General features: G+C 38.9%; 1 protein-coding gene across 1 annotated transcript in view; it reads left to right on the top strand.

The window, feature by feature from the left end:
* Positions 1–16,893, top strand: part of USP34 (ubiquitin specific peptidase 34) — a 124,490-nt gene extending 107,597 nt beyond the window's left edge. Inside the window, exons 67-79 of the mRNA XM_019472921.1 lie at positions 421–1,055; positions 2,589–2,746; positions 3,991–4,069; positions 7,513–7,639; positions 7,989–8,096; positions 9,170–9,274; positions 9,399–9,523; positions 11,724–11,847; positions 13,683–13,762; positions 14,528–14,668; positions 14,799–14,945; positions 15,571–15,730; positions 16,055–16,893. Of these exons, the coding sequence (XP_019328466.1) occupies positions 421–1,055; positions 2,589–2,746; positions 3,991–4,069; positions 7,513–7,639; positions 7,989–8,096; positions 9,170–9,274; positions 9,399–9,523; positions 11,724–11,847; positions 13,683–13,762; positions 14,528–14,668; positions 14,799–14,945; positions 15,571–15,730; positions 16,055–16,665 (2,600 nt within the window). The 3' untranslated portion in view covers positions 16,666–16,893. The remainder of the gene's footprint in view (positions 1–420; positions 1,056–2,588; positions 2,747–3,990; positions 4,070–7,512; positions 7,640–7,988; positions 8,097–9,169; positions 9,275–9,398; positions 9,524–11,723; positions 11,848–13,682; positions 13,763–14,527; positions 14,669–14,798; positions 14,946–15,570; positions 15,731–16,054) is intronic.
* Positions 16,894–17,444: the final 551 nt, after the last annotated feature.

Raw genomic sequence — 17,444 nt, 5'->3', positions numbered from 1 at the left:
TGTGGTTGAGGGAGATGTGGAAACTGGAGGTACAGCTTTGCAACAGACTCCAGTTGTAAACACCTCTGAAGAGGTAATGACGTCTTGATCGAGCAGTACACAATTTAGTCATAGAAAACATCTTCTTTTGTATTTCTGCGATGGGATGCATTGTATTACAATAGTTAGAACCAAGCAGCAGACAGGAATATAGGGTGAAGAGGCCTGAAAGCAAATCTCAACACCACTTTTAACATGCTAGTCTTACCTACTCTTGATTTTTTTTTTCCCATCTCCAGTGTGAATATAGCAATACCAGACTCTGTAAAATGCTTTGAAATCTGTAAATGGAACGCACAATGCAATTTAACTTCTGATTAAATGACTGTTAAGTATGTGTGTCATTTTTCAAAGGTGTAACAGATTTGTTTTTATTTGAAGCCGCAGCCTATCTCTTGGTGTCGCTTATTCCAAGCAATTCCTTCCGTCAGATGTTCCGATCAACTCGCTCTTTGCACATCCCTACGCGCGATCTGCCTCTCAGTCCAGATACTACAGTAGTTCTTCATCAAGTCTACAATGTGCTTCTTGGCCTTCTTTCAAGAGCTAAGCTATATGTTGATGCTGCTGTTCATGGCACTACAAAACTTGTGCCCTACTTCAGTTTCATGACATACTGTTTGATCTCAAAGACTGAGAAACTCATGTTTTCTACTTACTTCATGGACTTATGGAACCTTTTCCAGCCTAAACTTTCTGAGCCGGCTATTGCCACCAACCACAATAAACAGGCTTTGCTGTCTTTTTGGTATAATGTGTGTGTCGACTGTCCAGAGAACGTACGCCTTATTGTACAGAATCCCGTGGTGACGAAGAACATTGCCTTCAATTACATCCTTGCAGACCATGACGATCAGGATGTGGTGCTCTTTAACCGCGGGATGCTGCCTGCCTACTATGGCATCCTGCGCCTCTGCTGTGAGCAGTCCCCTGCGTTCACGAGGCAGTTGGCTTCTCACCAGAATATCCAGTGGGCCTTTAAGAATCTCACGCCACATGCCAGTCAGTACCCAGGAGTAAGTAGATTGATACCGAAAAATACCATTTCATTGTTAGTATTTCCTCTCTTACTGAACGTCTCTTTTAATGAAAGAGATGAAAAGATTTGTTTAATGTATCCAGTGGTGAAAGTATTATATTTTGATTTCCTGGTGTAAGTAATTAATAACGTGTTTAGATCTGATTACTGTACTCTGGGGGGGTTGTTTTGGTGTTTTGGATTTTCTTCCTCGCTGTGTAGCAGTTGGAGAGATGTTTTTTTTCCGGAAGCAGATGCTGGTGTTTCCACTGTTCTTCAATACTCTGTGTGCCAGTCTAGTCATTAGAAACAAGGAATAGCCTTTAATGGTGGTCTCAAGAAAGCGTGTTGTATTCTAACAGGAGGAATTCCCAGTGAGTTTCTTCTTTGCTTTCAGTTTCTGGAATAGGGCCAAGATTTAGCCTGTTGCATTCAAACGGAGGATGGCCTGGTGTTCACCTTGGGAACACTTGTGTACCTTTTGCAAAACATTGGTACGCTGGGAGTTGCACTGTCTCTACAACGTTACGGTAGAGAGTAGAAACTAGTTAAAATAGTCCATGTGTAACGGTGAAAAAACAGGCTTACAACGTTTTTAAGAGGCAAAACATGCATTTTTGTATGATTACTCAGTGAATATTGCTTTGAGGTCCTTTATAGGTGTACGAGGACAGAAAGAATACAAAGATTTTCTTCGCTACGTAGAGGAGGAGGATGCATGGAATCTTCTACGTTGAACTTCTGTCTAGTTCAGCTCACAGAGTAAATTTATACTCTGACAGTCCTGGGAGTATTCCTGCTGCTTTCATTGTTTGCATCTCCCCTTGGAAGTCTCAGTTTGTCTTGCTAGGGACTTTAGTTACTCTGCTCTCTTTAGTGTTTCCCATGCGTATGGGACTTCAGCGGGTTTTAGCACAAGCAGCTTTCTGAATTCAGTTTGTCTTGCTAGGGACTTTAGTTACTCCACTCTCTTTAGTGTTTCCCATGCATATGGGACTTCAGCAAGTTTTAGCATTGTGTTACGTAGAATATAATATTATCATCAGAGAATGCACGTACCCATTCACCATGTAGGTGACCCCCTACATTCCTGGAGGAAAGCCGGGAAATTTGGTCGCATGGATCAGGATTTCAGATTCTTGAAATCTGAACAGCTGTGCTGTTAGGAAGCGTCAAAACATCTGTTTAAGGTTCAGAAGGGTTATCTCAAATATCTGTGTCCTAATCCACACGGTAAATAGTAAAGGCTAAAAGCAAACTGTATTCAAGATAGATAAGAAATATCCACAACTTTTGTGTCAAAATTTTAGTTTTTAAGAACAATTTATTTTTAATTATTTAAGGTTAAAATGTTGTCTGCTGATATTATAACTTTGTTGTCATGCTTAAAAACGTATTCCCATCTAAATTTGCTTACATATGTTTGTTCTATGTGTTACTTAGTAGAAGTAATACACAGTAAGTAATACAAATAAGATGCAAACCATAACATACTGAGAGACTACTCTAACCTAATATTTTTGTGTTTTAGGCAGTAGAAGAGCTGTTTAACCTCATGCAACTGTTTGTAGCTCAGAGACCAGACATGAGAGAGGAAGAGATAGAAGACATAAAGCAATTTAAGAAAACAACCATAAGCTGTTACCTGCGCTGCTTGGACGGACGGTCTTGTTGGACTACTTTAATAAGGTACGTTAGTACTGAAGTTGTAGTGTAATAATCTAATCCTGTTTGAAGAAGAATTGTATTTTGCCAAATGTGAAGTACAATAAAAATTAGTGTTGTTATTTTTATATTCTTTTTGAAAAAGTTTTGGGGATACTTTTATTCAGACGTAAGCAAACAGAAAGTTTCAATTATAACTTTTTTCCCCCAAATCCCATTGTTTGTGACCATAATTTATTTTAGAATGTTTCATCAGAAAATCCAGAAACTAAGCAAATATTTTACAATAAACAGGTGTAAACTAAGATGTATATTGTTAGGGTTCAAAAAGAAACACTATGACAAAATTGCATCAGTAGAGCCCTTGGAAAAAAAAACAAAAAACAAATCAATCAATGTTCTAATTCAGCATTTAAGCTGAAATTCCATTCTCAGCCTACCATGGTTAGCCTAGATGGGCAAAGCAGTAATTTCAGCTCCTGTCGTTGCCATTTGTTATTTTGGGGCAGAAGTGTTTTTTAGAAATTGTGCCTGTGGGACAGAGTTTTATTGTATCGTATCTTCAAATAGTTTTTCATTTCTAGTCTATCTATCTGTTTCTATCTGAAACTGTTGCTTGGGTATTTTCAGTATAACTATAAATTGCTTGTGTACGTAGGTCAGGTAGTGGGGTTTTAAATGCAACTGTCGATGCATTGAAACACTCGTGTGAAAAGAGAAAATGACCTGTGTTTCCTGAAGGGATTACATACAGTCATCTGTCATAGAGCGCAACCAGATTTTCCCAAATGCTCTGGAAGAATTGCCATGTTGAGAGGAACGGTTCACTAGTTACGCATCATTGTTTATTTTCTGTTCTGCTGTAAGCATAAAATGTTCTGATAGAAATGTTTTTATACATTTAAAAGTCCAAACTTATGCTTAACTGAACCTATTTAAATGTATCATTTGACAAGCATAAACTTCTGTCTTTTGAAGTACATTATTTTCCTCAGTTTCTAGCATTTTTGCAGACCTTATTTGGGAAATATTTCTGTGAAGGTTGTTTATAAATTACTTTCGATAACATGAAGTTGACATCAGAGGCGTTTTTAAATGAAAAAGTGGGGGGGGAAAAGAGAATAATTATGTTCTTTTGGGGTTTCTTTGTTCTTCCGTGACTATTTTCCAAAATGTAGCAGGAGCATAACAATTTTAAGCATTTGTATGAATTATGAAAAGATGATAGGTATTTTTCAGCGTTCTCAATGTTTGTTTTTTTTTCCTAGTGCCTTCAGAATATTATTAGAATCTGATGAAGACAGACTTCTTGTTGTGTTTAATAGAGGATTGATTCTGATGACGGAGGTAAATACTTTGTTACTTAATTATAATAAACACCTCGCTTTCTTATCGAGTCATCGCTTCCTTCCTGACAATGTGTTTGCTGTAAATTGTTTTAATACGGTATCATTTAAAATAAAGGTAAGAAATATGTTGATAAAGTACTGGCATACATGTAAAACCTTAAAATCTTAAGGATCATAGGAAGGACAAAAAAAGATTTACCAGATATTTTGCGTGTCGAAACACTAATGTAGGAGGTTAAGTGAGTAAATTTGAGGCAATACATATCTTAATACATGATAAGGATAACGGGTTAGCTGATAACAGCGATTTGGTAGGATAACTATAAAAGGATGTAGCTTAAATAGGAAAGATGATCAAGAAATAAAAGGGTGATGTGTCATCTCGTGTATCAAGGATAGATACACTTGCTCTGAGGTTCATAATGGAGAGTAAATTAGATCTACTGAAAAAGTTGCAACTAGCAAGAGATGTCATGTGTAGTAAGAAATCAGTCTTGGCTTTCTTCACACACACTTCCCCTGTCGTCTTTAATAAGATTTCTTTAGTAGTAAAAAGATCAGGAAGACGTTTGCCTGTTTCTAAGACAGAGGGTAAGCCACCAACAGATTATGTTGAGAGGAGTGAGTTTATGCTTTTTCGGTGTCATTCTCTTTATTACAGATCAAGTGTCACTAAATGGCTGAGCACAGTCACACAGTTACTACTAGTTAAGAAGTGTTAAGGCGACATGTTAAAATACAGAAATAAAGGATACTCAGATGCAATTGTGATTTAATATTTCTGACCACTTCTTGAGGCACTTCTGAGGCAATTCCCCCTATCTTTCCTACTTACTGTGCTTTTGTTTCCAAGAAGGAGTGGTCTGAGAACACATAAACTAGATTTCTTGCCGATGAAACTAAACCTAAAGATGCATTTCTGGAGCACATATAGTGTGTTCCGGTTGTAAATGGGTATTTGGTCCATGAGACCAGACCAGAGTTAGTTCAAAATAGAGAGGAAAAAAAAGAATAAATAACGCAGCCCTGAAATGGCTACAGTTTGGATGTCAAGCCCCTGCCCACCAATGGTTTCACTCTAGAGACCCACTCGTACTGTCCTGCAGTAACGTAGGAAAAGCCTAAAAGACATTGCTGAAAAAGCTTTGAACTGTTAGTGGCTGCTTTTTCTAAGATGAGTGAGATACCAGACAACTGATAAAGGGCACATACAGTGTTTTTCTTCCCCCCCCCCCCCTTTTTTCTTTTGCCCTTCTTAAGATGGGTGTAAGATCTTGGATTCGTTTCAACACTTCCATTTTTGAGTTGATGGACGAGAATGTGTGTTTATTAAACATACTGGCAATGCAAAATGGGGAAGGACGCTAGGTCCTTTTGAGAACAAGAGTAAAAATCAAGATTGTCTGGATGTGTTGGAGACAGTGTAAAAATAAGATGCAATTCATTCTTGGCATATGTAGAATGGTGTATTCAGAGAGGGATAATAAACTGGTAAAAATCCATGGTGCAAGACAAGTGGATAGTAGGTAGTTGTAGCTGTACAGTGAATGGGATATTGGAATAGATTGCTTCAGAAGGTGTCAGCCAGCACAACTGGAAGTCGTCAGGAGGACTTTGAGCAAACATCTGTCAAGGATATAAAGATATTTAGTCTGCCTTAAGGCGCGTGGATGGACTAGATGATGCTTTGAGGTTGATTCCAACCCCATTTTTATATGGTTTACATAAAAAAAAATTCTCTTAACTTTTTTAATGTCACTAGTTTGTATTTTCTGGGACAAAGTGTGATAGAAAAAGCTGGAATTATAAAAACAGTTAGAAAAATAAAAATTAAGACACTGCATACTGTTTGAAAATTGAGTTTTCACGAGTTTGTTGTAAGTGTAAGCCTTTTGATTAACTGTAGTTAGCTAGTTTATGTTCAGTCAACTTGGGCTCAGAAGTTAGGAACTGAGCTATAACTTTATTCATACATGAAACCCGTAAATAGACTAAGATACATACATGAGTATGTATAAAAAGAACTTGTTTAACAGCTCTAGTTAACCCTGATCCATACTAACAATGGATAATTAAGTTTATAAAGAATGTGTAATATAAGATGCAATTTATCCTATGTAAAACATTGCTAGAAATGAGAGCAAACTAATGTTCAGCTTTTAGCTGAGTTGCTTTACAGCTTGAAATTACCAGGCCTTACATTTTCACTTGTTCACTGCAAGTGTTTTGCATGGTGAAAAATACTGCATCAAGGAGTTGTCGCATCCAGAAAAGTTTTCCACTTAGCAGGGTTGGCCATGTATCTTTTATCTTCACTATAATATCAAAATGGCATATCAAGATTTTGCATTGTAGGAAATAAAATTACTGTTTCTTTATCTTTAAAATATCCCAGCAGATTAAATATCTCTTCTTACACCTTGTGCTAGAATTTTTGCAATTCAGAAATGAGTTGCTTTTCCTTCCCAGTATTTCTATAAATCACAGATGCCTGAAGGGATTTTAGTTATGAAGGGAGAAGTAATTCATCTGATGTACAATCGTATAGCATGTGTCCTTAAGCAGCATTTTGAAAAATTACTAGCATCCATATTAATCTTACGTTTTTTCCCCAAATTCACATACCCATGTCTGCCTTTATGCATCTCTGATATCACTTTGTATGTTGGCACAGAAAGATTGGGATTACAGATATATAAAAATACCGTGTCTCAGATTATGCTTCGCTTACTGGGTTTCATTTCTTAAACGTTATGTGTGAAAACTTTGTAATTATATTGAGCCACTAATAGAAAGCTCTTACCTTGAAAACAAATTAAGACTGTTTTTAAACGTCTCTCTCTATAAGCTGTATTGGATGTGCTCACAAAAATGCTCATTTCTTGAGTTGGGATGGGTGGTAGCTACTTACAGAGGGGTTATTGTTATAATAAATTTTACAAATTCAGTTTCCCTCTGGCATGCACATGAGAAAAATTTAATATGACTCTCTAGTTTTTGGGTTAGGTGAGAAGAACAAAAATCAGCCTTTTGTCCAAAGGCAAGTTTCAGTTTAACCCACCCCCCACAAGACTACCTGTTGTTCATTGCTACCAAAACTAGATGTCCAGGTCAACAATTATATTTGGTTGTTACAGAAGCCACTTGGTTGTTCATTTGTTCGCTCTCTTTCTGTCCATCTCTCCTCCCCCTCCCCTCCCCGCTTTATTTTCTTTTTTTAAATCTTTTAGTAAATATGCTAATTTTGTAAACAGATTTATTGTCTTTTTAAATGTTGTTGTCTTTCAGTAATTTTTTGATGACATCTAGCACAGTATATTTTGTTACGCCTTGTTTGAGCATAAAATAGGTGTAAAAAGTGGTATCTGTAGGATAGAAATAGAAACAATAACAAGTGCATTAATTTGGCAACATAAAGCTTTGGCATTTTTTTCTTTATAGTCCTTTAACACATTGCACATGATGTACCACGAGGCCACCGCTTGCCATGTGACTGGAGACCTGGTAGAACTTCTGTCTATTTTCCTTTCGGTTCTTAAGTCAACGCGTCCGTATCTTCAGCGAAAAGGTTTGATGATGACTCTTCAAAGGATTATGCCTGTTGTCTGTTAATTAATTTTCGTGACCCAAAACCTAGTATTTTATCTTGTTTATTATCTGTATTTAAAAACTTCCCATACAGTAGGAGATATGGTTATTAACAGTTACTAAATGGTTACTTACTAAATTATTTATTGGCATAATATGAAACTCGATTAAGTAAATTTAATAGCAGTAGACCAGTGAGATTTAACAGATTTCTAGATTGATTAAAATCATGCTAGAGGAAAAAGAGATTCTTCAGCAGTAAAAGTCTATGCTTTATTTAACGTGCTTTTGAGAAATTAAATGGATTTCTATGGCTTTTGCATTTGCAGATGTGAAGCAAGCTCTCATTCAGTGGCAGGAGCGAATTGAATTTGCCCACAAGCTCTTAACTCTGCTAAATTCCTATAGTCCTCCAGAACTTAGAAACGCTTGTATTGGTAAGTCGTAATAGTATAACTGCAGTCAGGAAGGACCTGTTCTACAGAGTTACCTGCTTTGACATTTAAAATCCATTTTTGCAAGTGCAAGTGCTTACTAGATACTCGGTAGATTGGGATTGTTTATATTACTGTTGTCAATACTGCCATTGTTCCTAGTCTAAATAATTCTGTTTTCGTCAGGTTAAAATTAATACTCCTGCTTCCCTAGGCATGCAGACTGTGTGCACAAAAAGTCGGCCTTCGTTTTGAGAGACCAGTTTGCTGCCTGATAAGGGGCATGATTAAGGCATAACTCCTGAATTCAAACGTCAGTGAGTTTAGACTCAAATCCCAAGTCTTACATTCAAATTCAAACATTAACTAACGCTCCACTCAGAAGGATGCACGGTGACCAAGTTAGTCTGAATAACAGCTTTTAGTGTTTGTTTTCATAATCCATTACTGGACGGTATAATAATAAAAGTAAAGCTTAAAGAGCTTGCAGAAGTGAATGGATTTGCTTTTTAAAATTGTAGGCGTAGACGTGATATACGTGTCTCTTGCATTAGAAGACCTATTTCAAAAAGTTTTTCTAGTTCAGGGTTTTTTCATATTATTTAATGGATATAATCTGCATTTTTATGCATGCTGATGAAGGCCTAAAACTGTGTCCAAATTACCTTTTTTTGTGTGATTTGTATGCGTTTTCCCCTTATTTTGAGTGCCTTTCTCATTGTCCTCCTGACTGCTGCTGGTTGACATTTTCCAGGCATCAAACCTGATATGTTTAAGAAGAAGGAAAGAGGGTAATTTTATTGAGCTTCTACTTTCTACAAGCTGGCACCCCTCTCACTGGTGGTTGATCTACCACTGAGCAGGTTTTCTCCCAGTGGCAGAGGTGAAGGGAGTCTTGACTGATTCAGGGGTGTTCACTTTACGTGCTGTTCACAGTAGAGCCTACCTCCACGGTGCACGCTAAGTGCAGCAAAAGTGGTATGAAAGAGAGTTTGAAAATGCATGAGCCTGAAGTTAAACTGTTTGCTGTTAAGAAATAACAATATGTAATAGCAAAAACAACTTTTTGTTTGTAGATGTCCTCAAGGAGCTTGTACTTTTAAGTCCTCATGATTTCCTACATACTCTGGTTCCATTTCTACAGCACAATCATTGTACATACCACCACAGTAATATCCCAAGTAGGTATTTCAGTGATTGTATTTTGAAGTTCTCTTACACTATTATTACTCTATCGTGTTCCTTGCTGATGTCAAATATTGACCTTTTTAATATATCCCTATTTTATCCTAACTTGTACTACAGTGTCTCTTGGACCGTATTTTCCATGTCGTGAAAATTTGAAATTAATAGGGGGAAAAAGCAATATTCGTCCTCCACGTCCTGAACTTAATATGTGCCTCTTGCCTACAATGGTGGAAGCCAGCAAGGTATGTAAATGTATGGTCTTTTAAATAGCTATTTCTCTATTGTTTTCCCTTTGTATAAAAGTATTGTAAGAATCCAGTAGCATAATGCGTCTACGTTTTCTTTGTAAACAAAGCATAATTCTTCTTCAAGATGTGTTGTCCTCATATACTCCATTCTAGTTGTGCACTCCAGAAGCACCATTTCCCTGCCCTTGGTGATACACGGCTTCATATTCCAGGCGTGATAAGAGTTTGAACCTTGTATTCGGAAACAAAAGATAGCGCACACTTTGATAATCTTCCAATCTGTTTGTGGCATTTATAAAGAAAATTCAGGAACTGCCCAGGGATTGTCCACGTGGGTTTCCAAGGATGTTAAGATTGTTTACCAGACAGCTGAGTAGAGCCTCCAGGTTTCACTAGAGTCCATTCCACCGGGACTGAGGCGTATAATTTACTATTTGTTTGGGTAAAATACCAGTACCTGAAATACCGTATAGGGCTTTAAGTCTTTTACTTTCCATTTTCCCTTCTGTGGGCTTCCTGATGGGATGCCAACTTCGGTGGGGCTACTTCGTAGTCACTTGCCACGGCCCGTTATTACAGTTGCAGCCACGGTGGGATTCAGCTCACATAACTTTGCCTATCTAAAAGGTCGGTGTCCAGCTCATTCTATGGTTGATGGCGATAAATAGTTGCCCTCGGAAGGAAATAAATAGTTACCCTCCTTCCTGTCCTAGACACCTGAGTCCGGATGAGGTGACTCTTCCTCTGGAGGAGTCTCTCTCTCTCTCCGTTGACTGCAGGGAACACGGAAGTGACTAGATTTTAGATAGCTAAAGTCAGGTAAGGTGAATCCCACCCTAAAAGGAATATGTATGGACAATCATTTGAAGAAGGAAAACTGGTTACTTGCTGTACAGTAACTGTGGTTCTTCAAGATGCTTTGTCCACACAGATTCTGTGGTCCTCCTCCTGTGCTAACTCCGAGTCCTGTCATAGGGGATTCTTATCGGTGAAGGAATTGAGTGGTGGTTGAAGCCGCCATACCCCTTTTTGCCTGAGGGTTGTTTGCCGCCGCCATACCCCTTATGCCCTCAGGTACAGTGGTCGCAAGGACACACTGGGTGCAGGCACAGCCCCAGTGGACACTGCTATTCAGAAAGAATCCAATCTCCTGCACATGGGGCCTATGTGCACGTAGATGGGAATCTGTGTGGGCAACACATTTCGAAGAAGCACGGTTACTGTAGGGTAAGTAACCCTTCTTTTTTAAAGCTTTCAAAATGATGCTTTGTATATTTGTGCACCATCAAATTTACTGTGTGACCAAAGTTTTGTAAAAAATGTGTAGAGCCAGAAATTACCGGTAGTGGGTTTTTTCCGTCATGTATCCAGAGGTGATGGATGTGACGCTAAATAATGTAAACATTTGAACTTAAAAAGTCGTCATATGATACGACACGGTATTTTACACTTTATAATGAATTCATATACATTAGGAACCGGAAGATTTTTAAGCCTCTAAAACCACATCCGCAATTACGTTTCCCCGTGTTTTTGCATGCTTATTTTTCGTTCATTGGTTTTGTATAAGATTGCGTTTGTTCGCTTGAATTTTTGAGATTTCCTTTTGGCTATCTGGTCTACAGAAGCTGATACCATTGTCAGCGTATACGTCCAAAATATATTAAAATATTGGCACGCAAAACCCTCGGCATGTATTTATCATTTGGTTTGAGACGTTCCTGCAGATACTGCTTTGAAAGCTTGTGAAGCTCAGTCTTGCAAAAATTCTGACTTCTGCAGATAGTAACTGACAAATTACGATTTAAAAAGCAGTAGCGTGTACATATTTAGGTACTTGTATGTGATTTAAAATTACTGCGTTCTTTTCTTGTCACCTTCAAGATGTGGTATTCGCACAGCTTTGCATCTGCTCAGTCTGTTGATGCAGAATCCTACAAGAAAAGTTTTTACTGGTGGGGGAATTGCATTTGCCATCCCTCCTCCGATCTCACCATTGTGCTTGCCGAGGGCTCGGTGAGGAGACACAGCTGGCCTGGGTTAGACCTGGTGGAAATTCCCATCGTGTTTTCCTGTAGTATTTGATTGAACGCTTTCGGGCAAGAAGTACAGTAACGTGAAGCTCAATGCTTAGGAAATCTGGTTGCTGTCTGGTTGCTTATGTAGTTTAAATGAAGCTCTCTTAAATCTTCAGGGCAAAGATGATGTTTACGATCGTATGCTGCTAGACTACTTCTTTTCTTATCATCAGTTCATCCATCTACTATGTCGAGTTGCAATCAACTGTGAAAAGTTTACTGAAACTTTAGTTAAAATGAGTAAGTATGAAGGTTAAACAGCCTAAGGATTTTTTTTCTGTGCTAACAGTGAGTGCTTCTCCACTAAGTTTTATATTCAGAATTTGTAAGAAAAAGCAGAGCTTGTGAAACTTGCTGCATTAATTGTTCCGGACGTTATTTTTATCCACAAAACTGTACGTGTGTAATGTAGTGCAATCTTAACCTACATGACTGTCACCCTTCAGGCCTGTCCAGAAAGGAGCCGAGGCAACCAGTGAGAATTCAGTCTCCTCGCACATTTAGAGTTTAAAACAGGACTTGCTGAGTTTTTCCCTTTTTTTTTTTTTTTTTTTTTTTTTTTGGTTTGGCAGTTTAAATCCTTTGGATCAGATCCTGAATCCTCAGCGTCTCTGCCAGTGGCGTTAATTGGCAGTCTGCCCAGGAGCGTCTATGACCATCTAGACAGCCACAGATGGCACTGGTTCTGTTGTTAGCAACCCGGGTTTATTTTACCCCATAGTTCTGGGAACCATCGCAACATTTAATTAAGTTTATAACCATTCAGTCATGTAGGTTGTACCCGATAGTTGTTTCAGCTCTGCCAGCAGATACCACCAGTATTTGGGTTTCTTCCTGTCACAACGTAAACCTTTTTTTTTTTTTTGGTGTGTGAAGAAGGCATTCATGGCTTTATCAGTCGTGACTACTCCAGCCGTTCAGCTGGTTCTCTGCAGGAGAGCATCCCGCCTTGATTTGCCCTGTTAAGTCCATGTGCCACTCCAAAGGCACACCGTTGGTTGGGTTTTGGGGGTTTTTTGTTTTAGTTTTATCTCCCACCACGGACCCTAGGATAAGCTGAGTTACCCAGTGCGGTAGGTTGCAGATGCACAAACGTCGGGGTCACACAAATAGCTATTACATGGACACACAGACTGGGAGCCATCTTGCTTCAGTTGTCTGAAAATTAGACGTATAGCCAGATTTTCCTCTCTGGTCAGTGGAGAGACGTAGATTCCTTCCAAGAGAAATTTATCTTCTGATTCTTAAATATCTTAAGCAGAATGAACCACCGTCTGAAAATACCCCCTTGTTTTCTTGTTTTCTCTGCCTGTAGAAGCTGGCTAGCTAGCTATGATTAAATACCACTTCTAGACAAATAAAACTATACAAAATTAATCTTGTCCAAAGACCGATGATAGTAGAATGTTCTTTTGATCCCCTGGATCACCCATTTGCTCGTTGTTTGTCACGCTCCTCTGATTGTAACTCTAGCATTATTAATATGTACTATAGGTTGTGTTAGTTAGGAAGTGTACTGGGAATGTGTATCATTTGCTGCTGTTCAGTGCATCCCTTAACTCTTTCATGGTCTAGGTAACAACGGTGCTTGGGTTAATAATGAAGATTACCCTTTAAAAATTATAAGCTGGCTTTAAAAAAAGATATTTAAAACCTTTAAGTGCTGTAGCTGACCAGTCGAAAACGTACGACAGTAATAAAATAACCCGATTACAAACACAGAACTAAAGCCAGCTCTTCAGGTTTTTTTACACTTCACAGAAACACTGAAGGGATACATGTATTTATTAAATGTACTGTAAAAACTTCACAGGTGATAGGTCTCATGTTAAAAAATGCTTCACAGAACTAAGGCCAGCTCTTCAGGTTTTTTTACACTTCACAGAAACACTGAAGGGATACAGTATTTATTAAAATGTACTGTAAAAACTTCACAGGTGATAGGTCTCTCAGATTATAAAAAATGCTCAGAATGTGGGCTTATAAAACGATATGGCACCTTGGCACTAGTTTTGTCAGGAAGCGAGTATCTCCAACAAAATTCTCACACAACTTACTTTCTCCTAAAATTTCAGGTGTCCTAGTTGCGTATGAAGGTTTGCCACTTCATCTTGCGCTATTCCCCAAACTTTGGACTGAGCTTTGTCAGACTCAGGTAAGGGGCAGTGAGTTTGAGAACTAACGGAATGGAAATACAGGCAAAATACAATGGATGCGAAACAGAGATTAACCCATAAATTGTAACCAGTGGGTATTGTTTAATCATTCAAAATACTAGTATTTTGAGTAGAAAATACCTCTGCTTGTGTTGCCTGTCACCTGATAAAACCTGAATAATCAAGTATAAAAATCTGGTAAATTGTATTTGCTCCCAGTACACGCTAGGTCCTGCAAAAACTTATGCAGCAACTTCGCACAGTACGTAATATTGGCAGGATGGCAGTCTGCATGGTGTACAGAAATTACTTCATCCTGCCTCTGGGAATGTCCAGCTTTTTATGTAGCGTAAACGCTGGTATGGTGAAATAAAAATTGGGAGATCTCTAAGTCGGGCTGTCATCGTGTGCCCACTGCAAGGAGGGGCCTTTGCACCTCCGCGGGAGGACCCGGTAGTTGTCGGCTCACAGATGAGGCGACACCGGCCCCTCAAATACATACTGATCGTGATAAACTGGCCTTCCCGTGGAATGAACTTCATAAAAGGAAAATGTGACATAATAATTGACAGTAATTAATTTGTACAATTTACTGATACCTGGTAGACCCGAAATATTTTTATCAGTAAGAATGGTCCAGTATGAATTAAGAACAGCAGCGGGCCTGGCTAGATGTCTCCAGCTGAGACAGCCGTTGCAGACAGCGCTACCGCAGTGCCGTGCTTCCAGCGATGACTTTGCAGTGTTCTCTCTCTCTTCACCAGTCCGCAATGTCAAAGAACTGCGTAAAGCTCCTCTGTGAAGATCCAGTTTTTGCAGAATACATAAAATGTATTCTGATGGATGAAAGGACCTTTCTTAACAACAACATTGTATACACCTTTCTGACCCATTTTCTTCTAAAGGTACGTGGTCTTTTAGCGATAATTTTATTTCAAGAAACACAGTCATAGATGCTGTTTCAGTTTGGGATACTGTTTTCACAGTTCCCTTTTTTTGTGGTTTAAAAAAAAACCCAAAACGTTCTTTTCACAGGTCCAAGGGCAGGTGTTTTCTGAAGCAAACTGTGCCAACTTAATCAATACTCTAATTACAAACCTAATAAATCAATATCAAAGCCTAGAATCTGACTTCAGCAACCAGAGAGTTGAAATTTCCAAAGCAAGCTCTACTTTAAACGGGGTGAGTCTTTTCTAAGCCGTTCAAGTATCGGCATCGTTTCGGAGGCAGCTTATTTTCTATGGAAGCTCTTCGGTGCCACGTGCCAGGTTCTAATGGAAGAGGTGGGCATTGTTTAGCTCTACTTTGTGCCTAAGCTGGACTCCTGGCGAGAGCATGGGAGGCTACCTTAACGGGCTGGCTGGAAAAGTTAACCCCTACCAACAAGGTAGTCGTAAATCCGCGGAGCAGCAATCTGAGCTGTCCAGAATTCTCCATTCCATCTCAGCGTCCACAGCATACATACCGGGGTCTCCCAAGCTGATGGACTGGGAGGAGGGCAGCTTATCGTGGAAAACAAGGAATGCAAAGTGCAGTAAGAGTTAATCGTAGAACTGTTCTAACCCAGCGAAAGAGTTTGCCTTACCGTGAGCAGCACGGTACTGTCATCTGCTTAGGACAGATCGACGTTACAGTCAGCGTATTAGTAGTGAGTGGGAAATTTCAGTATGTACATTTAGAATTTGATCTTTTGGGTGTTCAGAGCGCGTTGAAGCCTCTGCTTATGGCACAGATCTCTGTGTGTAGGGTTAATCAAATAAGAGTGTGAAATAAGGCTAGTTAAGTTTGCTTACTTCTGTTTTTTTAGGACCTCCGAGCACTTGCCTTGCTGCTTTCGGTGCACACTCCCAAACAGCTCAATTCAGCCCTGATTCCAACTTTACAAGAGCTTTTAAACAAATGTAGAGCTTGTCAGCAACAGAGGAACTCATTACAAGAGCAAGAAGCCAAAGAAAGAAAAACTAAAGGTTTGCCTTCTATCAGAGTGTCACTCTAACGATTCTACGGTTTTACAAACTTTTACAAAATTAATGTAAGGCATTGTTTTCTTACCGCTGAAGGAGGGCCATGTCTTGGCTCCAATCCCCAACGCTACACAAGACATACCCCTCTGTTCCGGAGCTAAAATTCTAGACAGTTACATGAATTTTCTGTAAGGAAATAAGTATTTACTGGAGTATGGTGTTTAATACGGAAGAGGATAAAAATGTGAAAGGAAAGGCCTCTTACTTGGACGTCTGGCATGAAAACAGTGCGTTTTCCCTAAGCCATTTTTTTCCTTTTTCTTACAGACGATGAAGGAGCTACTCCTGTAAAGAGAAGACGGGTCAGCAGTGATGAGGAGCACACTGTAGATAGCTGTATCAGTGATACAAAAACTGAACCCCGGGAGGCGTTGACCCCAACAAGCACTTCAGATAACGAGACACGGGACTCTTCGATCATTGATCCAGGCACTGAGCAAGATCCTCCTTCCCCCGAGAACAGTTCTGTCAAAGAGTACAGAATGGAGGTTCCATCTTCATTTTCAGAAGACATAATGTTAGCGACGCGGTCACAGCACGCCGAAGAGCAGCCAGGAAACGGTAAATTTGAAGAATGCAAAGAATTTAAAGACCTGCAGGCTTCCAAGGATTCCGTTGGAGCCGAGGAGGACTCGGAGTTTCCTTCCACGTCGATTTCAGCAGTTTTATCCGACCTCGCAGATTTGAGGAGCTGTGATGGTCAAGCCTTACCATCCCAGGACCCTGAAACTAGTTTATCCATCGGTTGTGGCCATTCCAGAGGACTTTTTAGTCATATGCAGCAGCATGACATTTTAGACATCCTGTGTCGGACCATTGAGTCTACGATTCATGTGGTCACAAGGATATCTGGAAAAGGAAACCAAGCTGCTTCTTGACATTAGATGGAGCATGTCTGCTTTTAAGTCTATTTTTTTTTTTTTCTTTTCTTCCCCCCAAAATGCTGTTTGTATAAGTTTTGCTTATTTCTGTTTTGTGCTTCAGTTTGTCCAGTGCTCTCTGCTTGAATGGCAAGATAGATTTATATGCTTAATTCTTGGTCAGGCAGAACTCCAGGGTTTTCTTTTTTTTTTGTTGGGTTTTTTTTTTTTTTGGTTTTTTTTTTTTTTTTTGCATTTTTTTTTTTTTTTTTTTTTTTTTTTTTTTTTTTTTTTTTTTGCATCTACCGTACACTTTCTTAAAGGATCAGATAATTGGCTTTCATTTAATATGGCTGTCTGGGAGAACAGGGCCTCCTCGCCCTGTATGATGTAATTTAAACTTTTGGCATTTTTACTGTGTATAATATGGTGTCCTCTGTGCCAGTTTTGTACCTTATAATAGAGGCAGATTGCCTCAGATCGCTGTGGTTCTTATTATCAAAATTAAGTTTACTTGTATACTAAACAACCACAAGAAATTTGATTCTGTAAAGAATCCTCTTTAGCTGTGGCCTGGCAGTATATATATGGTGCTTTATTTAACAGAATACCTGTGGAGGAAATAAAGCACACTTGATGTAAAATTAATTGTTTTATTTTTATTGACATGATCAATTGCTATTCTGTGCACTTCATTAAACTGATTGTGATGACTTTTCATTTGTTTATAATACGTTGCTTCAGTCTTTGGATTTCTCATCAAAGACAACTTTGTAAATGAAACGGCTGCAGAGAGA

Source organism: Aptenodytes forsteri, unplaced genomic scaffold, assembly GCF_000699145.1.
Source record: "Aptenodytes forsteri isolate BGI_AS27 unplaced genomic scaffold, ASM69914v1 Scaffold5, whole genome shotgun sequence".
Lineage (NCBI taxonomy): Eukaryota > Metazoa > Chordata > Aves > Sphenisciformes > Spheniscidae > Aptenodytes > Aptenodytes forsteri.
Note: the sequence above shows the minus strand (reverse complement) of the source record. Positions and strands in the feature narration are given on the sequence as shown.